We start from the raw sequence: 23,387 nt of genomic DNA, 5'->3' as shown, positions 1-23,387 counted from the left end.
TATGGAATGAGTGTTGCCAGAGTGTGTGTAGAGATCACCTGGGTCGGATTACATTTTCATTTTTTTTAATTTACATTTGTACTTTATTTAGTCAATACATCTGCACTGTTTTTAGTGAATTTTCGTTATCTATAGGTTTTTGTCATGTTAATAGAAAGTACGAAAGGTGTCCAAGTGATTTTAAATTATATCTGATTTGTGGAGAACAGATGGAACTGCCCCCGAGTTCTTCAGGTCAGCTTACTGGAACATGCACTTTCTGTTAGCACTGAGAGTTGTTAGTTTTGAAAACAGATAAATATTTTGAAACAAACACTTAATAAAAATGATAAGATATAATAAACAGATCATTGGAAGTACAAAAATTAAATTTGAACAATTAAAATACAGTGGAATATGCTTGAAAAGCAAGGGTGAGGGCCGTTCACCTGTGACTGATGACGTGACTCAAGCAAATGTGACCGATCCCAGGTTAGAGGCAAGGTACACTCCTGTCAGATGTTGCATAAGCTCATACAGTCTTCATTGTATATGATGCAATAATAATAATAATAAAATTGACCTTTGTTGAGTTTGCCCTTAATATCTGCAACACCTCATACACTGAACAGCGTTTCGTATTGCTAGGCAGTTCCTGTGTCAAACAGACAGTGACGTGCACTGAGGAGTAGCTAGTCTAGTAGAGATAGATCAATCAATCTCACATCTTGAATTATATTCAAATCACAATATTTATTGTCTTGTTAAAGCCACAGTTCATATGCAACACTTCCTTTTCCACGCGCTTCTCGTCCATCGGTGTGATTCGCGGGCAAAGCTGGCTGGATACCCTAGCTCGCTCTTCTTCTGCCTGACCAGTTTCCAGGTAGAAACGGCTGGCCTCGCCGAAGGAAAAGGAAGATTTCTACCTCTACCTCCCTTGTGCCCTCGCCCCCCGCTGCAATGGTTGAAAGCCCAGGCTTTCAGGTCCCCCAGTCTATCTCCTATAGGACAGATAGGGGATTGGTTTCTCATAGATTTTTTTGTAAATCCTCTAAAGAACTCAGGGTAAAATTTTCTGCAGTACTTATGTTCTCTGTATTTACAAAACCTTTTACACATTGTACAATATGTACGTATGTATAATATGGGATGTAGTTTTATTATTTATGAAATGGGAACGTGTTATGTGCAGACAATGATGTCATGTTTTCTTTCTTTCTTTTTCAAATATGGAATATACAATGATTAAATTAGAAATATGTGCTCAGGCTCTCTCTCACTCTCGTTATAGTAGTGTTTTATTTAGATATACTAATCTCTTGGCCTCTAACGGATGTATTTATTTGGACAAGAGAACGCGCGTTCATATTGTTGTTGCTTTGGTTTATTTTACTTTGCCGCGAAAAGGATGAGTGACGATATGATGAAATTGATGAAGGAACCTCATATGAACAATCCAGGCCAGGATTCGAACCCATGATGAGCGCACATTCTTGTTCCTGTGTGTTGCACTCTGCAGTGAATAATGATATAACGTGGAATGAAAATGTACCTCAGAACTCAAGAAGCCAAATGAATATTATTGAAGAAACTACAAAAATGTGTGTTTTGTTACCTGTTTTGTTTCTGTGCATAAAGTGGACTTAAAACACCAAATCAACCAACCGTGGGGGAGTGGTTATCACAGTGTGCTAGGACACCAGGAGTTCCGGGTTCGGACCCCGACCTGGGCATGGGCGTTCTTTGTGTTTGTCCCTTCATTAATTTTATCCCATCATCTTCGCAATTAACAAAATGTGACAAAAAAGCGACGCTAAGTAACAAAAATCAAATCAAATCATTGATTGATTGCTTGATTTGGTTTATTTGACTTCGCTTTTCCGCCACTTTTGGTACAATAAAATTGATGAAGGGACACACACAAAGAATACCCATGGCCAAGCCGAGATTCGAACCCATGATCTGTGGCTTAGTAGTCAAATCAAATCTTTTTTTTATTTTCGAATGGGGGTGGAGGTTACGTGTACTTCTTTTAGTATTCATTCATCATTTTGCAATCTTTTCATGTTATTTACATTCTTCTTTTTTTTGGCATACTGGGTCCTAAAGAAGGGATGGGTGTGACCCACATCCCCGCTTGAGCACACCACTGACTGCTACCCTAAGTGTCGACGTCACCGCACGTCATTGCAAACAGAAATGAGGAAAACGTCAGACAGCTGGGCGCAAATGGAAACCAGTGAAGCAGCTCTTACGCACATGCTGTTGCCACTTGATAACTTTAATCCTACCTTTTTGTCTTACTAAGGACACTACAGATACTTGCATTCGTTCCCCCCCCCCCTCGAGAGCATCCGCAGGGAGGGCAAATAAGGGTAAATCCACCCCCATCAAATTTGAAATTTACACTAATAAGTCGATCTAAATTATCAATTTTTACCTAAAATTTGGTAATTTGTTTTTGCTTGGTACACTCATACATTTTATGTTTGTTGGAGTCACTAGTACTTCGGAGGGGGGGCAACAGAGGGGCAATTGTCCCCTTCGGTTTCAAATTTTATAAAATAAAAATACATTTCGTAAAATTTTGCTCCTCATTTCGCTCGCAATATCTGCTTTTCTCGTAGTCTAGTCAAGTTCAGCCGTAGCTAGGCACGGCAGCAGTCAGCCCTGGGAGCCGAATGTACTAAATGAAAAAAAAATGTAAAGGAGAATGCAATGGCACCCTGTGAAATCGTTTGCGCCCTATTAAATCAATATTGTTTTCAGCTAGCAAAAATCTGGATCAAAAAAATGTATAGATCCCTTCACTCACAATGCATTGTAAGTTACCAGAGAGAGAACTATGTACTTCAGACTGTTGCTGCTAAACAGTTTTGTCTTAAATGAATTAACAATTGTTTTGAGGAAAAGAAGCGACAATTATACAATTTTGTTGTTGATTTGTTATGAGGCAGACAAATTGATTATGTAATATATTTAAATAATATGGTGTGTGCATGTGCACATGTGCGTGTGTGTGCACGTGCATGCATGTGTATTAAAGAAACTTTGAAAATGTACACAATTTAGTGTTAACATCTTGCATTTTACATCGCTCCATGTTGCATATGTGTAAAGCATATTATGTTATACATAAAAGTTATACATGTCATATGTAAAAAAAAATTATATTCGTCATGGATTTTCTGTCTTTCAAAAATGCAGTTTTTGTGCTTGTTTTCCATCATTAGGTAATGTGACATTGAACGTGTTGAGAAAATATTTGAAATCGTTTATTCCAACACAAATAGCAACGACTTCTATCCACTTAATTGCATGATTTACGAGGATAATAATGTCTTTGATATTACTACTACTAATAATAGTATTATTATTATTAGCACGTTTATCCTGATACTTGCCCCACCCTTTTTTGAGCAACTTGTCATGTTGCTCAAATAATAAATAATAATGAATGTCCCCTCATGAGTGCCACCTAAACAGATATCCAAGTTAGGGACATTTAAGTTAGAATATGCCTGGCAAAATAATAAATTATTGTAAATCATAACGGAATGATGATGATTATGATGTTAAATGCGAAACAGTAAGTGTGCTACTGGCCCAGTCCTTCTTGCATGCACAGTAATAAGCCAGGTGTTTCACACCATCACATGCAATAAATCACACCACAGCAACTGTTTGGTAGATCTAGTTTAGTTGATTTGTGAAATATAAAAAAATCAATATACACTTCTGGATGCGACATTTATTAATTTCTTGACGACATTATTTCACAGTGACAAATGAGTAAGAAAAAAATATTTTAAATACACCCCAGTGGACGAAACTTTGTAAGGTTAAAAAAGGTGAGGATATTTCTTAACTGTTTCCATATTATTGACAATCAAAATTAAGTGTTGTGCGACTTTCAGAAAATGATGTTCAGTGTATGAATGCACAACGGAAAAACCCTTTTGGTTCTTTTGGGAAGCGGAAGAAACTTACATTTTTTCATTGTTCATCTTTTCTTCCTCCATTGTTCTTGCAATTTATTCCAGAACACCAAGTCGACCCTTTTCTAGGCATTGTGCAAATTCAAGCAACATGTTCAGTGCAGCAACTTTCAACAGCTAACGTGCCACAGAAGTGGCAAAACAGTTTCTGCTTGACACGAAACCCGGCCACCAATCAGGTTGCCCGCCACAGGAGGGACAGGAAGATCAAAGGAACCAACAGTTCCTTATCCCTCTCTCCTCCTCTCTGCTAAGGATGTTTGTTTTGCCCGGTGTTAGTGGTTAGCATGCTGTATGTACATTTTTGCACTCCCATGTAGCTTATTGGTAGAGTGACTTCTCCACAACATTTAGTTTGACTGTAGCGACAACACCATGTGGCTTCTACTAGAGAGGTTAACATTTGGCAAGCCTGGGAGTGGTAACAGCCTTAGTATGTTCAGTAATCATTTGTGATCAAGTCTCCCCTTTACCTGAGTGACAATATTATTTTTAAAACACAAAAGTATTCTTAAAATTGTCCAGCATTAGTTTCCACTTGAGAATCTTTCATTCGGGCTCTTCCAGAATTAAATTGATCAGGAAAATCAGCGCCATCTATTGAGTTACAAGACCTTTGGTCAGGATAATCAGTGCCATCTGTTGACCTAGTGTTCATTTACAAGATATTTGGTCATGACAATCAGTGCCATCTGTTGACCCAGTGTTCATTTACAAGATATTTGGTCAGGACAATCAGCACCATCTGTTGACCTAGTGTTCATTTACAAGATATTTTGTCATGACAATTGGCACCTTCTGTTGACCTAGTGACATGAAAATCAGCAGTGGAAACCAAGATGCAAGATGCTTGCCAACCTTGATCCATGGTGCAAATGATGCAGAGCTCACAATACGTACCAACATAAAGGCTGCTCCAATCAACACAGCTTTCATGTTGAGGGCCAAGTCATAGGGAAAGTTGATGGTGATGTAGTCTGGATCGCTGAGTCCATTCCTCATCGCTCCTCCTATGTGCTTTACAATGGATCCCAACTTGCTATTATCGTAGTTCGACCTGATCTGGAACAACACAAGTGAATTACATATGGATAAGGAATCATCTTCACCTTCAAAAAATTTACATAAACCAAATTTACTATACTGTGGAACAACGTCTGTCCCTTTCCCAACCGTAGTGTCCCAATGGTTCCTCGACTGTGGCATCAACGTCGGGACTTTGGGGTGGGGGGTGTTAACTCATTCCTCAATCCCCTCCCCTGGAAACTGTCATTGTTAATTTCAAGTTTAAAAAGGCAGGAAGATGCAGTGGCAGCGTCGTCACCTTGTAATCAATGGGTCCTGGGTTCGATACCTGGTGGATGCACATAGTGGTTCAGATCCCACTTTAAACTGTATGTCCAGTCCCGATTAGCATTACTGTGCATAGAGTGGACTTAAAACACCAACTCAATCAATCAAACAATCAAAAAGGCAGGAAGAGTCTTATTTGTAAAAATAAGATAAATAAAACTCAAGGATATTCGAACAGGATAAACGAAGAAAAAATGCATTAGATCAAACAAATTAAGTGTAAAATACAGGAGCAAGGTTATGTTTTCATATTCTACCATTTAATCCAAAAAATGAATAGTTTCACAGTTTTCTAAATTCCAAAAATGAAATTTCAACGTAAACTTCATGACTAAAATTTACCTCTAACTTTTAAAGCTTTCTCTTGAACGAGGTGATAAAAGTTAATAACAAAATAGAATAACTATGCATTTCAGTATGTAAGATATGTAAAAAAGAACGTAGAAAACAATGAAAAACTGTTTTCATGAATCTGACATGTCTAGTAGAAAAGTCTCCCCAAGGATATAATAATAATAATTTGGAAAATAATGGTTTATTTCATTAATTTATAATAGTTATTACTGTATAATAATAATAATCATAGATATTATTATTAGTTCCTTTTCTATTATTCAAGTTTTACCAATGGCCTGACATCCTCTATAGAAATTTCTACTGATGCCTATGCCATGGGGGAAGGAAGTTAATTTTAACTGAAAAAATATATTTGTCTTCTTCTTCTAATAACTAACATACATGTTTTCTATTAGATTATTTAAAGTACATGTACTAACCTTATTTGTACTAGTTTGTTCTTTCTCAACTTAAGACTAGATAACTGGTAAATATTTGTAGGCCTAACACTTCCAAGCTTTAGCCTCGATTCTCTGTAACCAAGACTAAATGCAAATTTTACTCTTACTAACACTGTTCTATGTAAACCAATGACTATTCTGGATACCGAATACTCATTGGTCCTTATTCTGGCATGACAAAATCATACCATGTTGTAGCAAAATGTAAATGATAAAATAAAGCGAAATGGGGGAATCCACATAACTAATGTCCCAGTATATTTTAAGGCAATGGAATAAAAAGCACATAGCTCCGAAATTATGCAGGTAGAGGAAAGCATCTTTGGGGCTTGCCCCCTTTTATCTATTAGTGTGACATCATGTAGCCTGATCTACAATGGCCAAAATGGCGTATCATTCATGACTACCTACCATCATGAGTTTCCAAGATAAAAATTGTAATTTTAGTGATACATAATTTCAAATTTCACGCTGACAACAGCCTGGGAGTTGAAGCTAACTCCATTCAAAACAGTCTGGTGTCTAAAGCACACTAAATTTCTGTACAAACCTAGTCACCCACTTACTTGGTATTGGACGTGAGAGCAGGTGCAGGTAATTGCACAGGGACCTTCGATCCGGAATAGAACATCTCCACTGGGAGTCTTCACGAGAAATCTGGGAAGAAGGTAGCTGCAGTCTTGCTGGACCACTCCCAGCATCTTCCCGAAGGGGATGCATACCTCGAGCACCTGCAACAGCAAAGACTGTTCTTCAACACCTTGTTCACCTGCTTCTTCAGAATCGGCGGTTCAAGGTCAAAGACTTGTGCTTTCTTTACAGTGTTGGCCAGTGGTGTAAAATTTCACCCATTGTTATTTTTTCTCAGTACTAAATTACAACTAATTTATTACATTGCAATATTTAGTCTGGTTCAAAAGTTGATTCACACTGTTCCGCGAAACTAACACTGTAGGTTTGTAGTAGGAAGGGGATACTATGGGACATATGACTATGATGGCCACTATCTTGTACATTACACAGTTCAAAGGAATATCTCTGAAGAATTTCATGACCCCATGAAAAGCACCAAACATTTGACTGGATGTTCTCCTATATTCCTCCTACTTCATTTACAAACTTTCTTAAAAGTAGTAACTGTTACAAGCTTAGGGGTGGAGTGGAACTGCATAAAAAGAAGTTCCAGCTTTGAACTAAATTTAAGGCTGATCTCTTAACAATTTATTTATATTTCTATCCCTCCTCTATCCTTCTCGCACTTTATGTTCACATACATACACACACATATATACATACACACACACACACACATATATATATATAACACACATGTACATATGTGTGTATATATGTCAGTGGCGATGCTAGATAAAGGGCAACTAGGGCACTGCCCCACAACAATTTTAACATAAAAAAGTTCATCTGAAGAGACGATCGGTATATAAATATTTTTTTTCCTCCACTCCTACGTTGCTGCAACCAGACGTACAGGGTGTGCACCCTGTGCGAGGCTAATATATTTCTGCGGCCTGTTGGAGAGGGTCAGATCTCAGCTCTGAGATGTGACGTCACTAACTGATCCAAAGCTTTACAGCATAGGCAAGGGACGGTACCCCTTCACAATGGAAAAGCGAAAAATTCGTAGCCGTCTCTGGGCAGTGAAAGAGGTGCCCTGCCCATTCATGTTTGCCTCATTCACCGTTCAGTGTTTCCAACTCTTGGCAGGCAGTTCATTCGTTCTTCCAGCCTTCGTACTTTCACCTTCCTCAGTAAGATGCAGCAATCAGCTAGAAAAAAATCCCTCGAATGCTTTTCTTCGCGCTTGTTCTGGCGACCTGAAAAGTTGACAACACTTTTTATTGCATAAACTAGTCCCTCGGTGTTTTCAAAAAAGATCCTCCTTCCTATCCATTGTATACGGATTTGGATTTGAGTTAGTGTGTGTGTTTGCTTTGCGTTCCATCTGTGCGCTTATGAAATAATTAGTTGTTTTTTTCGCGAGTGAAAAAGTTTATAGTTACTGTATGTGTGTATTTATTTGTGTGGTTGTGTCTGTGTTCCAGACAACTTGACATGCAGATTATCTTCGTAAGTATAAACAAACTTTTTTGGGGGTACATGGACAATGAAAAGTGTTGTAACTGAACTTAACGGTGCATCATCATCTTCCTAGTTAGTTATTGATATTAGATCCGAATTTGTTACATTTCATTCCAAATAGTGATCCATTGTTCGAACAATTTACTTACTCTATGTCAAGAAACTCTTCTCAAAAACCTTAAAGAAAAATTTAGAGGTTATCTGCCCCCCCCCCCCAAAAAAAAAATGTGCCCTACCTGCCTGGAAAGGCATGCGCCGCCCCTGATATATGTATATGTACACACATGATATATATATATATAAAATCTTCTTTGCCTCCATGATGTCGTAGTGGTAATGTTGTTGCCTTGTAAACAAGAGATTCTGGGTTCGATACCTGATAGGGCCAGGCCCGTAGCTAGAATTGATCTCCAGGGGGCTCACAGGTTATCAGGGGAACTTTGTAAACCAAGTCCAGTTTTCAAAAGTTTAACAGTATTAAATGAAGTAACTTGGGGGGGGGGGGTGGCATTATGTTGTTATAAAACATAAAATTTAGAAATATCTGACACCATCCCTTAATACACACTCCATACTATTTTTGATGATACAGGTAAATACCTTAAGATTTGGACAGTCCTCATACAAGTAGAAATGTACAATAAATATTCACTTCAATCATAGTGCCTATTGTGCCCCGGCCGAAGCAATAAAACTCCCCTTTGTTCCCAAAACTATGGATCTGTTGGCAATTGACGCAGTGTGGAAGGAATGTGGATAATGACGTTCAAGTCCCAGATATTTGTCAAACGAGAGGCTGCAACAGGGGCAGGGAAGTTACAGATTAAGAAGCTCCCATATGAAAGAACTTTCTAAAGTCTTAGAGAATCTTCTAAACACTTGCCGTTACTTAGATTTCTGCTCACAAACAAGATGAACAAATCTAATAGCTGCTGTTCATATTCTGTGAATTTATCCTTCGCGAACTTGTGAACAAAATAATATATGCTGTTTACATTTTCACTCTTCACCTCAAAGAAAATAGAATAAAAAATAGTTTTACCTAATGTCAAGGGGGCTGAGCCCCTCTGGGCCCTGCCTGGCTATGGGCCTGGATAGGGCCACATAGAAATGGACTTTAAAAACCCAAACAAAACTCACTTTCTCTTTTTATTTTTCTCCTTTTCTCTTCCATTACCTCTTTCCCTCTCCCCTTCTCTAAATTGCTTTATCTCTCTCTCTCTCTCCCTCTCAATTTATATTTTCCTCTCTCCCTTCCACTTTGTCACATCATCTCCTTCTCTATTTCTTTCTATCTCATTCCACACTCATGTATATATGTGCAATAGCACTTCTATTAACAACAACTATTAATCATTGTGTTGAATTGCTTATTGGCTCTATTAAGGTATGCAGAAAGACCATTTTACAGAGGACTTTATCCCATCCTTGCTCGAATATAATTTATTTTTCTGAAAATTTCAGCTCGAAGTTATCAAGAACTTTTCTGAATTGTTGCAATTTAATTCATATTTTTTTTTGGAACTTAAAACTAAAGAATGGATTTTAGAAAAATCCCAAACCAAATTATGATGACGATGAAAATCTCTGTAGACAGTTAGTGTACGCTGACTCCCCAGAAATATATTTCTAGATATGGGACTGTAAATTATCAAATAGAAGTAAAATCATGAAATAGAAGACCTTACGCTGTACCGGTAGGGAAAGCATGCCCATCCGCAATGGGAGGACTGGTAGAGGTAGATGAAGGGGCGGTTGAAGATATCACCGATGACCATTTCAAAAGGTCTGCTGGATGGTGTGCAAAGCCTTGTGGAATAATTTGTCGTTTCCATAGCAGTGTAGAGATCACGATTCACGCAGGAAATGGTGAACTCATTGTGTAGGTCCATTCCTATCAGAGCTGAAATACAAATATAATGTATTAGAAAAGATGACAGGCATACATTTTCTTTTCAAACTAACAAAGGGGTACTAACGTATGCATGAATACTACCAGAAGAGTAACGAAACAGAGATATGGAAAGTGATACAGGTTCACAGCAAGGTATGAGTGAACAGTACTAGAGGAACACTGAATCTGAGGTATGGGAAGTGATTGAGGTTCACAGCAAGTTATGGATGAACAGTACTGGAAGGAGGACAAAGTGATGCATGGAAACTGATAGATGTTGATAGCAATTTATGGATGACATTACTAGATGAGCACTTAAACTGATGGATGGAAAGTGATAGAGGTTTACAGCATATTGTAGATGAACACTATTAGAGGACCAGTGAAACTAAAGTAAGGAAAGTGATAGGGATAAATTGAAATTTATGTATGAACAGTATTAGAATCAAACTGAGGTACTGAAAGTGATAGAAGTGCACTGTAACTTATTCATGAAAAATAGCCTGAGGAACTATGAAACTGAAGCCTGGAAAGTGATAAAAGTATCCTGTAACTCACGCATGAACAGTACTAGAGGTGCACTAAAACCAAGGTGTGGAAAGTGATAGAGCTTCACAACAATTTATCAATGAACAGTACTAGAGAAGCACTAAAACTGAGGTATGAAAAGCAATAGAGATTGAGAACAATTTATGGATGACCAGTATTACACAAGCACTGAAACTGAGGTATGGAAAGGGATAGAAGTGCACTTTAACTTATTTATGAAAAATAGCCTTGAGGAACACAAACTGAAGCACAGAAAGTGATATAAGTGATAATGTTTAGTTCTAGAGGAATTCTAGAATTCATGTATCAGTTTGTAGTATGGGAAGTGCTGGAGGCTAAGTCACAAACATTACTAGACAACAACTTAACGTAGTATATGAGCAGTTCTAGAGGAGTACTGTAACTTGCTCATAAAGAGTGGTACAGAATACCTGAAACTGTTGAATGGGAAGTGGTAGAGTTACTCTACATAATGATGAACAAATTTATATTAACACTGACATTGAGGTACGGCAAATTTTAGAGGCCAAAGTATATAACAGTTCTTGAAGAGCACTGAAACTGTAGTATTGAAACTCCGACATGGATGCTGCAACCTTTTCCAATGTGACATGAGCATCAAAGACTTAAGATTTGGACAGGCCTCTACGAACACTCTAACGTATTCATGAACAGTGATAATGGTGTACTGACGCTGAGATGGGGATGATGCAAGAGAAGCTAAATCATAGGTGACTCTACAGTGGCATTTTGACTAAGGGGACTATATCTTCTGAGAAGAGATGATGATTCTAGCAACTCGACACGTAGTATACCATGAAAATAAAATTTTGTCGTGTTCAGTGGCAGCAATACTGGCTTTGCTAGTGCAACATCTTACCTGTGCTGCGATGAATACCTTACCATACCGACGAATACCATAGAAATAGTAAGATCGATTTTTTGTACTTATGCCAAAAATTCGGTCTCCGAGTATGTCTTGAACCCTACTTCCTACCCAAGCATCAAGAGGTTCAGCTCCACCAGCAAGACAACCAGCAATACCAGGAGGCAAGAGTTCTAATTATTGTTAGATGAATTATAGGGTTCCCTACCTTGGAGCAGCTGCAGTTTGTGGGTGATAATCAGGGTATGTACCCCTCTTAATAACAGGAATTGTCTCGTAGGGTAGTCGACCGACGAATCTGAAAAAAGAAAAACGCCACAACTACTATAGTCCATCTGCGTCATTTGTTATCTTCGATCCACACAGAAAAAAAGACATGTTGGATTTAACAAAACACATTTGGTTAAGCTTTTCGGTAACTGAAACAAAACAAAAAAATACTAAATAAAAAATTTACTAAATTTGGTAATTTTGTCCAATTTTTTTTTTTTAACTAAACACATGTGCACAATTACTAAAGCAATTTGTTCCTGGTGAACAATAATTTGTCGCCAATTGAAACAAATATTTCTTTGCCAGAAACTATCTTTTGATTATTCCGAACCCAACTTTATTCTTCATGCCAGTGGGCAAGCACTAAAAGGTGGCCGGATTGTGAATTTGTAGATCCATGCCTCTACTTTTCTCCTAAATGCCTTCAGGGTATGTTGAAATGTGCAGGCGGTAACTTTACCATTGCCATTTGCCTTTAGTAAGATTCACATACAGGCTTTCATAGTTCAAATTAGCTTCATGTTGTTTCGAATATAACACATTTTTATAGTGGCTGTAAATGTTTACATTATCTTGCCTAAAATGCTTTTTGGTGTATTGTTTGCTTCTTCCAGAGTACATAATAGAAGATATTCTCTTGTTCCTTCTGAGTGGTCATTCATCAATTTTATCTAACCAGTAACCACCGATCCGATCATTATCGCCGTCGCAATTAACCAAAGTAACAGACGAAAGAGAGGCAAAAATAAGGACAATACAACAGAATGTACAAATTAAAGTCAATGACTATGTAACAGATTAAGAAAGTCATTAAAAAGATTATGTTCACGGCCTATATTTGAAGGTTTTTCTTAAAAAAAATTTGGTGCCTATTTGCATGCCTATTTTACAAGTTTTTAGTGCCAATAAATCCGCACCCTAGTTTTCTTATTAATTTAATGTTACGTCCAATCATGGACGTCCACAGTTCCAGGAAGGTGCAAGCAAGGTATTTTTTTTTTCCCCAGGAGAAAAACTGGATTTTCCCACATAATAGCATTGCCACCCCAAAGGTTTGAAGTTATCATGTTCCTGCAATGCCCTTATAATAATTAACATAAATTATTGTGAATGAAATTAAATTATGTGTGTGAAATATACAATTTTAGGTTGATATTTACTTTCCGGGGGGACCCTCATTCCGGATACTCACCCTCGCCCTCACCAATGGAAGACTCTCTCTGCCGCTGTTCAGGATTCTGGGCTTCAGACTCCTCCTGGGTAACCTGACCTCTTTGATGTCTGTTTCCCATTTTCAGGTAGTCTTGTTCTAAAATTAAGCAAAAACTAAATTGAACCAATGTTTTTGGTAAGTACAGCTAAGACACATTGCATGCAAAGTTAAGACCAAGAATAGCGGAAGCTATTTATAAAATCAAATTTGATTAGTAAAATAGCTAGTAACGGATAAGTGTGTGGACACCTTTCATCACATCACTTCTTCGTTCAGTAAGTACAATTGCTTTAATTTCTTATTATTTAACTTTCTTTTTTGTAACTATTTACAAAGTACGATTCTTTCAGCCTGGGTGCTCGGTCAGTCCACTTGTTATTCATAGAATTACAATTTATGCCGCCGCTCGCCTAATGGCGCTGATAGTCGACGTGTCCGCTCTAAAGAGGCGACTGCAGAAAATGTTTACCGGGCAGGTATAATATTTAGGAGTGTGCGGGACATAATTTTTTTTGGTCGGGACGGGACCAGGACGGGAAATATTTTTAATCCCGACATTCGGAACGGGAAAAATTCGCCATTTCCCGACAAAGTAGAGAAATTTTCGGGACGGGAAATGTTCGAAATATCCCGAAGCTCTGAGAATCTCAAATTCTACACGTCATTTTCAACTTAAGTGATTGTTTTTATTCCAGAAATGCAAAAACAAACAATTCCGGGATCGGGACGGTAATTTTTTTTCCCGATCCCGCCCACCCCTAATAATATTCATTGTACGACTACGAGTCGTTATTATACAGAGTGATTCATAATTCCCTCTGAGGTTTCGAACGTTATAGCATGTTATAGTACATGAACTATAACACATTCAGCAAAAAAGATGCATATCAGTACATAAAGAATATCTCCCAAGTGTGGTACGTACCTTTACAGGTGCTCGATAAGTGCACCCTTGGTGAAGCGGCAGATATCAATCCTGAAATCAAGTTCCTGCCACACACGTATCAACATATTACGATCATCGCACAGGGATCCAGTCTCCTTGAACTTGTTGTACAGTGGTGTGAAAAAATACTTCCCCCTAACACTTGCCGTAGGCAGGAAAATTTTTCGGTGGGGGGGTTCAATCATAATTGTTCCCATGGGCGTCGCCAGAAATTTGAATAATAGAAATAATAACAATAATTGTACAATAATAATTAAAATTTCATAATAATAATACTAATAATAATTATTATTATATTATTGTCATATCCTTGAGGGTGCTTGCTCAATCCAGCAGATGAGTAAATATCCAGCACAAGGTTTTTTTTTTGTTTTTTTTACGTTTCATACAGTGTGTACTGAAATGCACAATTATTATACTTCGTCATTAAACTTTAGATACCTTCAAGAAAAAGCTTTAAATGTTAGATGGAAATTTTAATGATAAGGTTTATGTTGTTTGACTTTAAAATTAATTTTTTGGAATTTTGAAAAGTGTGGAACCAGTTATTCTTTTTAAAAACTTGGCCTGGTGCATGGATTGTAACCTCAGTCGCGAGCGTAATGCGCTAAGAAACTGGAGATCTTAGGTTTGAACTCCTATCAAGGGGGATTTTCGACTTTTTTGGACAGGGAATTTAAAAGCTGGAAAGGGAATTTTGGGACAATCATAAGGGAATCTTCAGTCTATATTCCTTGTGACGCAGGAACAACACTGGAAAGAGGACAGCAGAAGTGAAAATGGAGGGGTCGCGGGTGGGCTAAGATTCTGAGAATAAATCCTGTTTCACTCAACTTTCAGAATTCCAAATGTATGAAAATTCTAGCTCGATCGTTTCAACATTGTCTCCTTGTATTTTTGTGAAATTGAAAATTTGTTACACATTTTGGTTTCTGAACCTCCATTAATCCAACATGTCGGAAGTTTCGGGGGGGTTGAACCCTAGAAACCCCCCCTCTAAATACGGCCATGCCTAACACTACCGATATTATGGCTATATGGGGAAGAATTTTTTTCATGACTGTACCACGCATGAATTGTCTTGTTGTTTGATATTTCGTACGACCGTCACAACACACACATTTAGCGTATTCTAAGACGCAGAACGATTCGGTTTGTGTTCACCAGTGCCCATTTGCGTTAACTGCATTATACTGCTACCTAGTGACTAAATCTACAATTACGTGATGACGACTATTACGAGTGCAGACTTTGAGAGATTCTTTATGTAGGGTCATTTACTAGTCAATTACTTGGCGTAACAGTTTTCCTTAATTTATTCAATATATATTTTACTCAAAATATTCGGATGAATTCAAATACACAATTCAATGACATTCTGGTGTTATATTTGGCATGTATAAAATTGCATTCTGTTGTATGTTCACTGCAGTCGCTCATTGAACCAAAGATAACATTTATCTTTTCAATTGGAAGAACTAACACATTTGGGCATTCCTGTATTGTATGTTCCTGAAGCAAACAATGCATGCAAAAGGGTGATTTTGTATTATATATTATGTACACTGCTCAAAATAATTAGGGGATCAGGCAGAAATAAGTAGGGGATCAGACCAGATATCAAAACTCATGTAGGCATACTAATACCAGAGCCTTTATTTCATTCTGAGATTAGTTACAGCAAGATATGCTGCCATCATACCTGATGTTAATGACATTAATGACATGTGACTTGATATGACAATTAGAGCATCAGTAGGACAGCACACAAAAAAGCACAAAAACAGACACAAACACTACAGCAACTCTCCTCTAGTACGGTGTATGGTCTCCCCTAACGGCCAATATTGCTGCACACCTGCGTGGCATGGAATCAATGAGCTGTTGGGGGATACGTCGCCACTCTGCCAGAAGGGCAATTTCCAGTTCTGCCCAAGTTGTGGGAGGTGCTGATCGAGCTGCAACTTGTCGGCCTAGTGCTTCCCAGATGTGCTCGATTGAATTTAAGCCTGGAGAGCAAGCTGGCAAGGGCAGATGCTCGATACCCTCCTGGTTCAGCATGTCGTCCCCCAACCCAGCTCGGCGTGGACGAGCATTATCATCCATGAAACGGAAAGAATCAACAATGGCACCAGCATAAGGCACGACATAAGGTCGGAGGATCTCGTCTCATACCTTTGAGTTGTCAAGGTGCCATCGCGGATGATGTGCAGGTCCGAATGTCCACCAATACTGATTCCTGCCCACACCATCAGTACACCGCCACCATATCGGGAGCGTTCATGCACAAAAGCTGGGTTGTTTCGTGTTCCGCGTTCCCTCCAGATGAGAGCACGTCGATTGTCAGGTTCCACACTGAATCGCGACTCATCAGAGAACAGAACGGACCTCCATTCGGCATGTCCCCAACCACGATGTTCCTCCGCCTAGTTTCTACGAGCTCTACGGTGTTGTAACGTTAATGGAACATACTCCATGGGCCTACGTGCATAGAGGCCACCCTCATGAAGACGATTCCGGACAGTTTGAGATGACACTCTGCATCCCGTTGCTGTTTGCCAGGCACATTGCAGTAGCGTTGCATTCTGCCCCCTGTTCCGACGGGCTGTGATTAAGAGATAACGGTCCTCCCTCGATGTTGTTGCTCGTGGACGGCCTTGGCCTTGTCTTCTGCGAACACTTCCTGCTGTTTCAAAACGATTCCATAGTCTGGAAATTACACTTTTCGACACTCCAATGGCGTGTGCTACCTGGGATTCTGACTGCCCAGCTTCAATCCTTCCTATGGCTCTCCAAGCCATAGCTTCCGATAAATCACGTTGGTGTGGCATTGCCTTTCTCACCTGAGCCTTTGCCTTCCCCAACTGAACACTATCGCTAACCAGAGACGACTAGCATACAACACCTGCACGCACACACTCCTCCCCTCTACCCTTTGATATCACCATTGCAAAGATTACATCATGTTTAAGGCACTGGAACCTTCGTTTATGGGGCTTTAGCAGCTGATTGTAGCTCATACAGACGCTGACAACATATCTGGTCTGATCCCCTACTTATTTTTGCCTGATCCCCTAATTATTTTGAGCAGTGTATTATAATGTATTATAAGACTTCTACCACCTTGTAATATGTGAATTTGTATTTTTTCTTTACATATTTTACGCGTTTTTACTTATTTTACATGCTTTCTACGTATTCTGCATATTCTAGTATAGTTTTGTAGAAGATATTTGTGTTTATTCTTCAGTAGCCAGTGGCGGCAATTAGGGGGGCAGTTGCCCTCCCACTTTTCGCCACTTTTGTCCCCGCACTATATTAAACCGTATCTACAAAGGGAAATGTACTGTCTTTGCCCCCCCCCCCCCCCCCCCAGTTTTGGAACCCAATCGCCGCCACTGTGAGAGTAGCAAATCATCGGTATCATCATCATTCATCTTGAATGTCGCGATCAGCGTAGAGAAGCAGAAAAGTGACGCATAATGAAAATAAATAATACCGTAATGCGAATTTGCGAGATCTAAATCGAAGAGTGGTTTACAACCATCCCGTCGAATAATACAAAGATACGTCTGTTAAATATAACGCATTTTTAAACACCCTGTAGATACATTTGTGTTGATTGGTCGATTTATTTTACTTCGCTTTTCTGCCATTTTTGGCTAATCGCGAAGATGAGGATGGATGGTGATATAATGAAATTGATGAACACTCACAGAGAACACCCACTCTCAGGCTGGGATTCGAACCCAGGACTCCCGGCGTTGTAGCGCGCTGTGCTAACAACTCCGCCACGGAGGTTGGCATATTTGTGCTAAGCAGGCTGTGAAATCATTGAAAATTTGTGGGGGGGGAGAAAGTTCTTCATCTACAAACTCCCTCCCCCACAAACATGTGTAAATAATATGATATACATATTTGTAATGTTATTAAAAGTAAAAATAAATTACTCAATTAAAATATATTATTAATTAGATAATACATAATTACATATAAGATATTGCAAAGCAGCTATCTAATTCCTTTACTAACTGGTAAAGATGTTAATAAGTTATGAAATAGTTGAAGTGGTTTTATTATGTATAACTTTTTGTTTAGTTTGTGCTTTACGTTAATATAAATCAATTTTATTATTGTCTTGCATTCTTGTTTTACTTTTATTGTGCGTATTGATGTAGATTTGTTCATGATCTCTTGAGAGAAAATGCATTCAATACTAACAACTACACTAATTTGTGTGTTTTTTGATATTATTATTAGCAAAGTATATTTAAAATTAAAAGTAATTGCTTATCTTTTGTTTGTTATAACAAAAACTCTCCCCCCGGAAATTTTGGTGGGGGGATTTTTGAGGCCAAGATTGTTGGTGGGGAGGAAAGCCCCCGGTCACCCCAGGATTTCGCACCTTGGTGCTAATTCCTCTCTATATGCGTACGTTGTAGCATAAAGTAAATGTTAAACTAAAAATGTACAAAATAAAAGTACTTACAGTTTTTCAGTGGCGATTTAACACCCAGCTTGAGGAGGGATTATCGTTAGTTCTTCCTTGCGTTGAACTATGATTAATCTAGGAAACTAGTAGATACTTTAGTAAAATGTTCAGAGGGAATTTTGTTGCTCGCATCGGAAGTTACAGCAAGCAATTATGCTATTTCTTGTCGCCAAGCAAACTGTTATTTGATCAAGTTCTGGGCAACAATTGACAAAATGGTATCTTGTAGATAAATTTGGCCTTACGGGGCTACAATATTTCTTGTTCTTGCTTGCTTGTGTTTATAACAACTCTTAGCTGAAGAAAGATTACATGCTCAAAATAAAACAAGTGCTAATATAGGACAATATGATTACATTGTGCTAAAATAACATTTTTATGTAATAATCTAGGTTTGAAACATTGGAAGTCTAAACAAAATGCCATAGATATAATTCAACCTTAGTAACAATGCATTTGGACAATATATATTACGGACAATATATCAAAACTACTATTAAAAGAAATGCCAATGATTGATTGATTTGGTGTTTTAAGTCCACTTTATGCAAAGAAAGGCTAATCGGGACTGGACATACAATTTTAAAGTGGGATCCGAACCACTGTGCAATGTGCCTCTACCAGGTATCGAACCCGGGACCCCTTGATTACAAGGCGACCACACTACCACTGCGCCATCAGGGAGGTCCAAATGTACATGTATTACTTCTCATGCAAGTATATTGTTATTAGGTACGTACGCTTTATATGTAACTGCGGGCAAATTATTAGATTTATATTATTTACAACCTAGATTCTATTGCGCCAAAATTCCATTTTCTTTTACGTTGCTCACATACGAGGGGGGGCTGGAAAGTTCGTGAAATCACCCAGAAGGAATACAGCTGGAACAACCATTTTAATACATTTTTCAAGGTATTCCCCCCGAAGCTCAATACACGTTTCACAACAATGTTTCAACATTTGTAACCCTTTCAAATAGAAGGTTTTGTCCTGCCATGCAAAACAGCCCTCCACCTCCTCAACCAGTGCCTCTTCAGACGGAAAATGTGTGCCCTTGAGATGTTTTTTGAGGTTTTGAAAGAGGTGATAGTCGGATGGGGCGATATCAGGGGAATAGGGTGGGTGGGGTACACAGGTAAAGCCCAGATCCGCCAGCAATTGCATGGTTTGATGGGCCTTGTGCGAGGGCGCATTGTCCTGGAGAAATTGCACACCACGGCTCACTTTTCCCCGACGTTTTTCCTTCAGAGCCGCCTTCAATTCAATCAAATATTGGGAATAAACAGCAGCACTGATGTTTTCACCCTGTTTAAGATATTTTATGAGGATGACACAGTCCTTATCCCAAAAGACCGATGCCAGAACCTTCCCTGCTGACCTTTGACTTCGGAACTTTTTCGGTCGAGGAGACCCACTGTGGCGCATCTCCATGGGTTGCTTTTTAGTCTGTGGATCATAATGGTGAATACATGTTTCATCTTCAGTCACCAGACAGCGCAAAAAATCATAAGGGTGTTGAAATTTGCGCACGATCTCCCGTGACATCTGCACTCGTGTTCTCTTCTGGTCAGCATTCAGACATTTTGGGTTCCATTTCGCACTGAGCTTCCGCATGTCCAGATACTCTGATATTATGACACCCACACACTCACGCAACACCCCCAGATACGCAGCAATGGTTTTGGTGGATATGCGCTTATCCTCCATGAACATGTCGTGCACTTTGACAATGTTTTCCCTAGTCACTGCACTTGCAGGCCTGCCAGAGCGGGGTTCATCTTCAGTCTCACCATGTCCAGTCCTAAAACGCCTCACCCATTTGGCTACTGTTGTATATCCTGGGGCATGTTCCCCCAAAGTCTCATGCAAAGTTTTATGGATATCCATGGGGGATTTGTCTTGCAACACGAAAAACTTGATGACACTGCGAAGCTCATTCTTCTCAAATTTCCTTAGGTCCTCCGCCATCTCTTCTTACTGAACGTGAAACAAAAAAAATAACAATGACAAAAGGATCATATGCAGGATAAGAGGTTTACAATATATGCTCTTTCTAATGGCTACAACAATTTGTTTCAATTTTTATTTCTTCTGGGTGATTTCATGAACTTTCCAGCCCCCCCCCCCCCCCTCGTACCGCCCTCCCCGATTACACGCCAAGTGTTTGAGACGAATTTCGATGGTTTTATAAAAAATAAAGAGTTCGACGTGGCACCTCACCCAAATTATGTTCAGGTGTGCCATACAGAGTACAGGCTATTCTGCTGTAACTTTTATCAGTTTGGCTTAGGAACGAGTTATTCCTGCCATTTTAATCCCGCTGCGGCGTCTTACCTGTTCAGTCGCTTAGTTTGATCATTCCTATCTTCACCAATTTTTTCACGAAGAATGTTTTGTGGATTCCCACAACACAAAATATATGTTAACTCCAAATAACTTATGTATTTTCAAGTCAGTCCTCCTCCTTAGCCGAGCGGGTTAAGGCGTTCACTCGTCTTAAGATCGTTCGCTGCGGGACGGCGTAGGTTCAAATCCGGCTCTGGTCGGAATTTATTCGGCCTACGTATAGGGCCGGTGGCAACCGACGATCGTGAGGAAATTGGGGAGCTTCGGTCCCGGAAACCTACTATAACGGCTGGGGATACGTCGGGCTGACCCCCCCGACTATTCCAATACTGGTTGCAGATCTCCACGCTTAGAGGTGACGAAGGAAAGCGTGGGAGGGAGACCGGCAGTCGGTAGGTAAGCCAAGGCCCTTCAGGACTGTTGCGCAAAGGATTATTTTATTATATTCAAGTCAAAAATAAAAATATAACACCCCTAACCCCTATAGCGCTACAGCCCAATATTGGACCCTGACTGACATTTCCCCTACGACTCTCCTTGTGGAAATAGCATGTAAAGAACAATTTAAAGTCTCTGCTATGTAGTAATAGCTACTAAGCTTGTGGAGTTATTCTAAAAATTTCCCCATATTCTAGATCCTACAACTCTTTATGTCCCACCAATTATAATGAAAAATGTTCAAAAGTAAGAAAAACATAACTATGTAAGTTGTCTTGGCATGGTGTTTTAAGTTTCAGTGCAATTCTTTCCCAAATGTTATATATTTTTTATTAAGTAAAATATTTTTTGCAAATTCGTAATACTATAAAATACAATACAATAGAGTGTGGATGCTCATGTACTTTGTTGCCAAGATCCTATGCAATCAGCATTACAAAATTTTAATTTGAGTTTTGGAAGCCAGGAATATTATTTTTCTTTAGAGTAATAGTAGTACATATGGCAACACGATTTCAAGCTTCAGAGAGTGATCATGTGCTTTGGAGGAATCTGGTTTGACTGGGATTTCAAGTACTTCTGAAACCAAGGTCAGTGCATAAATTCATCATCATTAGCATGGACTAAATATAATTCAGCAGACTAATAATAAAATTAGAATTTACTTGCTGAATGGTTTGAAATCAGAAAGCCAAAGCTGGGGAAAATTCAACTCTACATCCTATAGAGAAAAATCAAAGATGGCTCGTTTGTCATTAGCATGAACATGACTAGAGAAATTGGGATGGACAAAATGCATGGAGGATGAAATTTTCAATAATTAAATAAAAAGTTATTAGTGAAAGTTCAGTTCTGCTGCCTTATAGTATCAAAATATTACACATCTAGTATGAAGAAAAAATCATAAGTTTAGGATCTTGAATATTCTAAGTCAAAGTGTCCCCTAATTGTAGAACAACCCTCGTAACAACTGCCTTCTCGCAAGTAGAGGATGCTTTTACCGGACACAGCTTTCTGTGTATGTAGGCTGTGGATTTTGTTGACCGAGCAATATTTCTTGGCTAATTGTTCAAAATTGTCTCTCAACGATGGTGGCCCTACAGCATGAAGTAAAAACGTGTTGACAAATGAAATTCACGAAAAGATCTCCAAAATCTCCTTGATGTACTTACCAGGAGAAATGCTGCACAGAAAACTGCTGTTTTCTTCTCCACCTCCAACTGTTTGTGAAATCGTAACAAGAAAACGCCAGAACTCTTGTTGGAATACGAGTGCAGGTTTTCCAAAGAGTTTGAAATTTCACCAAGTCAGCATTATCCACTGAAATAATCTGAAAGAAACATTTAATAAAATTATTTTAAAAAATATAAGTATTAGTAGACTTGATTTGATTCTGATTTTAAAATTTTCGGTGCGTCAGCACTTAGGCTATTTTGCACCCGTCACATTATACGGGGTCCACCCCCTTATCATTACAAATAACAACTCTAACGTTGCATAAGTAAAATCTTAAAATATTCTGACTTCCGTTAAAAGCTAAGGCTGTAAACGGGCACTCAGCACACATAAGGACAAAAAACAGGACAACACAGGAATATACTGGCCATAGGGCCAGTCGCCAAAGCCTCGTTTGTCTGCAAAATGCAGTCCAGGGTGTACTACGTAGAAGGTCACCCCTTACACCCCAAGTATTATTAGACTTCGAAATAAAGAAAATTAGATCTAATCTTGAATTAAGTACAAATATAACATTCTTTGCCACTTTCTGTAAATCCAAATTATATATACACATAGATATATGTGGGTGAATGACGAAAATAAAGAGTGCGAGTGTGTGATAAAGAGAGAAGAGAAACTGAAGAAGAACAACCAAAATTGAAAAAAAGGGACAAACAGAGATAGAAAAGTGAGAGAGATGAATAAAGAAAGTGATAAACATAAAAAAAATAAGGAAGGCAGAATGATTAAAAACGAGAAAAAGAGGGAAAGAATGAAAGAGATAAGATATGAAAGATGGAAAGAAAACAGAAAAATTAATAAGCAAAGTGGGAAAATAGAAAGAAATAAAGATGGAAAAAAGAAAATGGTAAACATTAAGAAAGATAGAATAAATGAAA

General features: G+C 38.6%; 1 protein-coding gene across 2 annotated transcripts in view; it reads right to left on the bottom strand.

Annotated features, from left to right (window-relative positions):
• Window positions 1-23,387, bottom strand: part of LOC145981858 (uncharacterized) — a 38,728-nt gene that overhangs the window by 14,623 nt on the left and 718 nt on the right. Inside the window, exons 2-7 of one of the 2 annotated variants that reach the window (XM_083115308.1) lie at window positions 22,443-22,600; window positions 13,025-13,141; window positions 11,768-11,857; window positions 9,919-10,133; window positions 6,697-6,861; window positions 4,881-5,042 (exon numbers count right to left, since the gene is read on the bottom strand). In XM_083115308.1, the coding sequence (XP_082971434.1) occupies window positions 4,881-5,042; window positions 6,697-6,861; window positions 9,919-10,133; window positions 11,768-11,857; window positions 13,025-13,124 (732 nt within the window). In that variant the 5' untranslated portion in view covers window positions 13,125-13,141; window positions 22,443-22,600. Of the gene's footprint in view, window positions 1-4,880; window positions 5,043-6,696; window positions 6,862-9,918; window positions 10,134-11,767; window positions 11,858-13,024; window positions 13,142-18,480; window positions 18,641-22,442; window positions 22,601-23,387 lie in introns of those variants that run through there. The other variant, XM_083115307.1, reaches the window with a different exon arrangement.

This window comes from Lepisma saccharinum, chromosome 30 (genome assembly GCF_977018435.1).
Source record: "Lepisma saccharinum chromosome 30, izLepSacc3.1, whole genome shotgun sequence".
Lineage (NCBI taxonomy): Eukaryota > Metazoa > Arthropoda > Insecta > Zygentoma > Lepismatidae > Lepisma > Lepisma saccharinum.
Note: the sequence above shows the minus strand (reverse complement) of the source record. Positions and strands in the feature narration are given on the sequence as shown.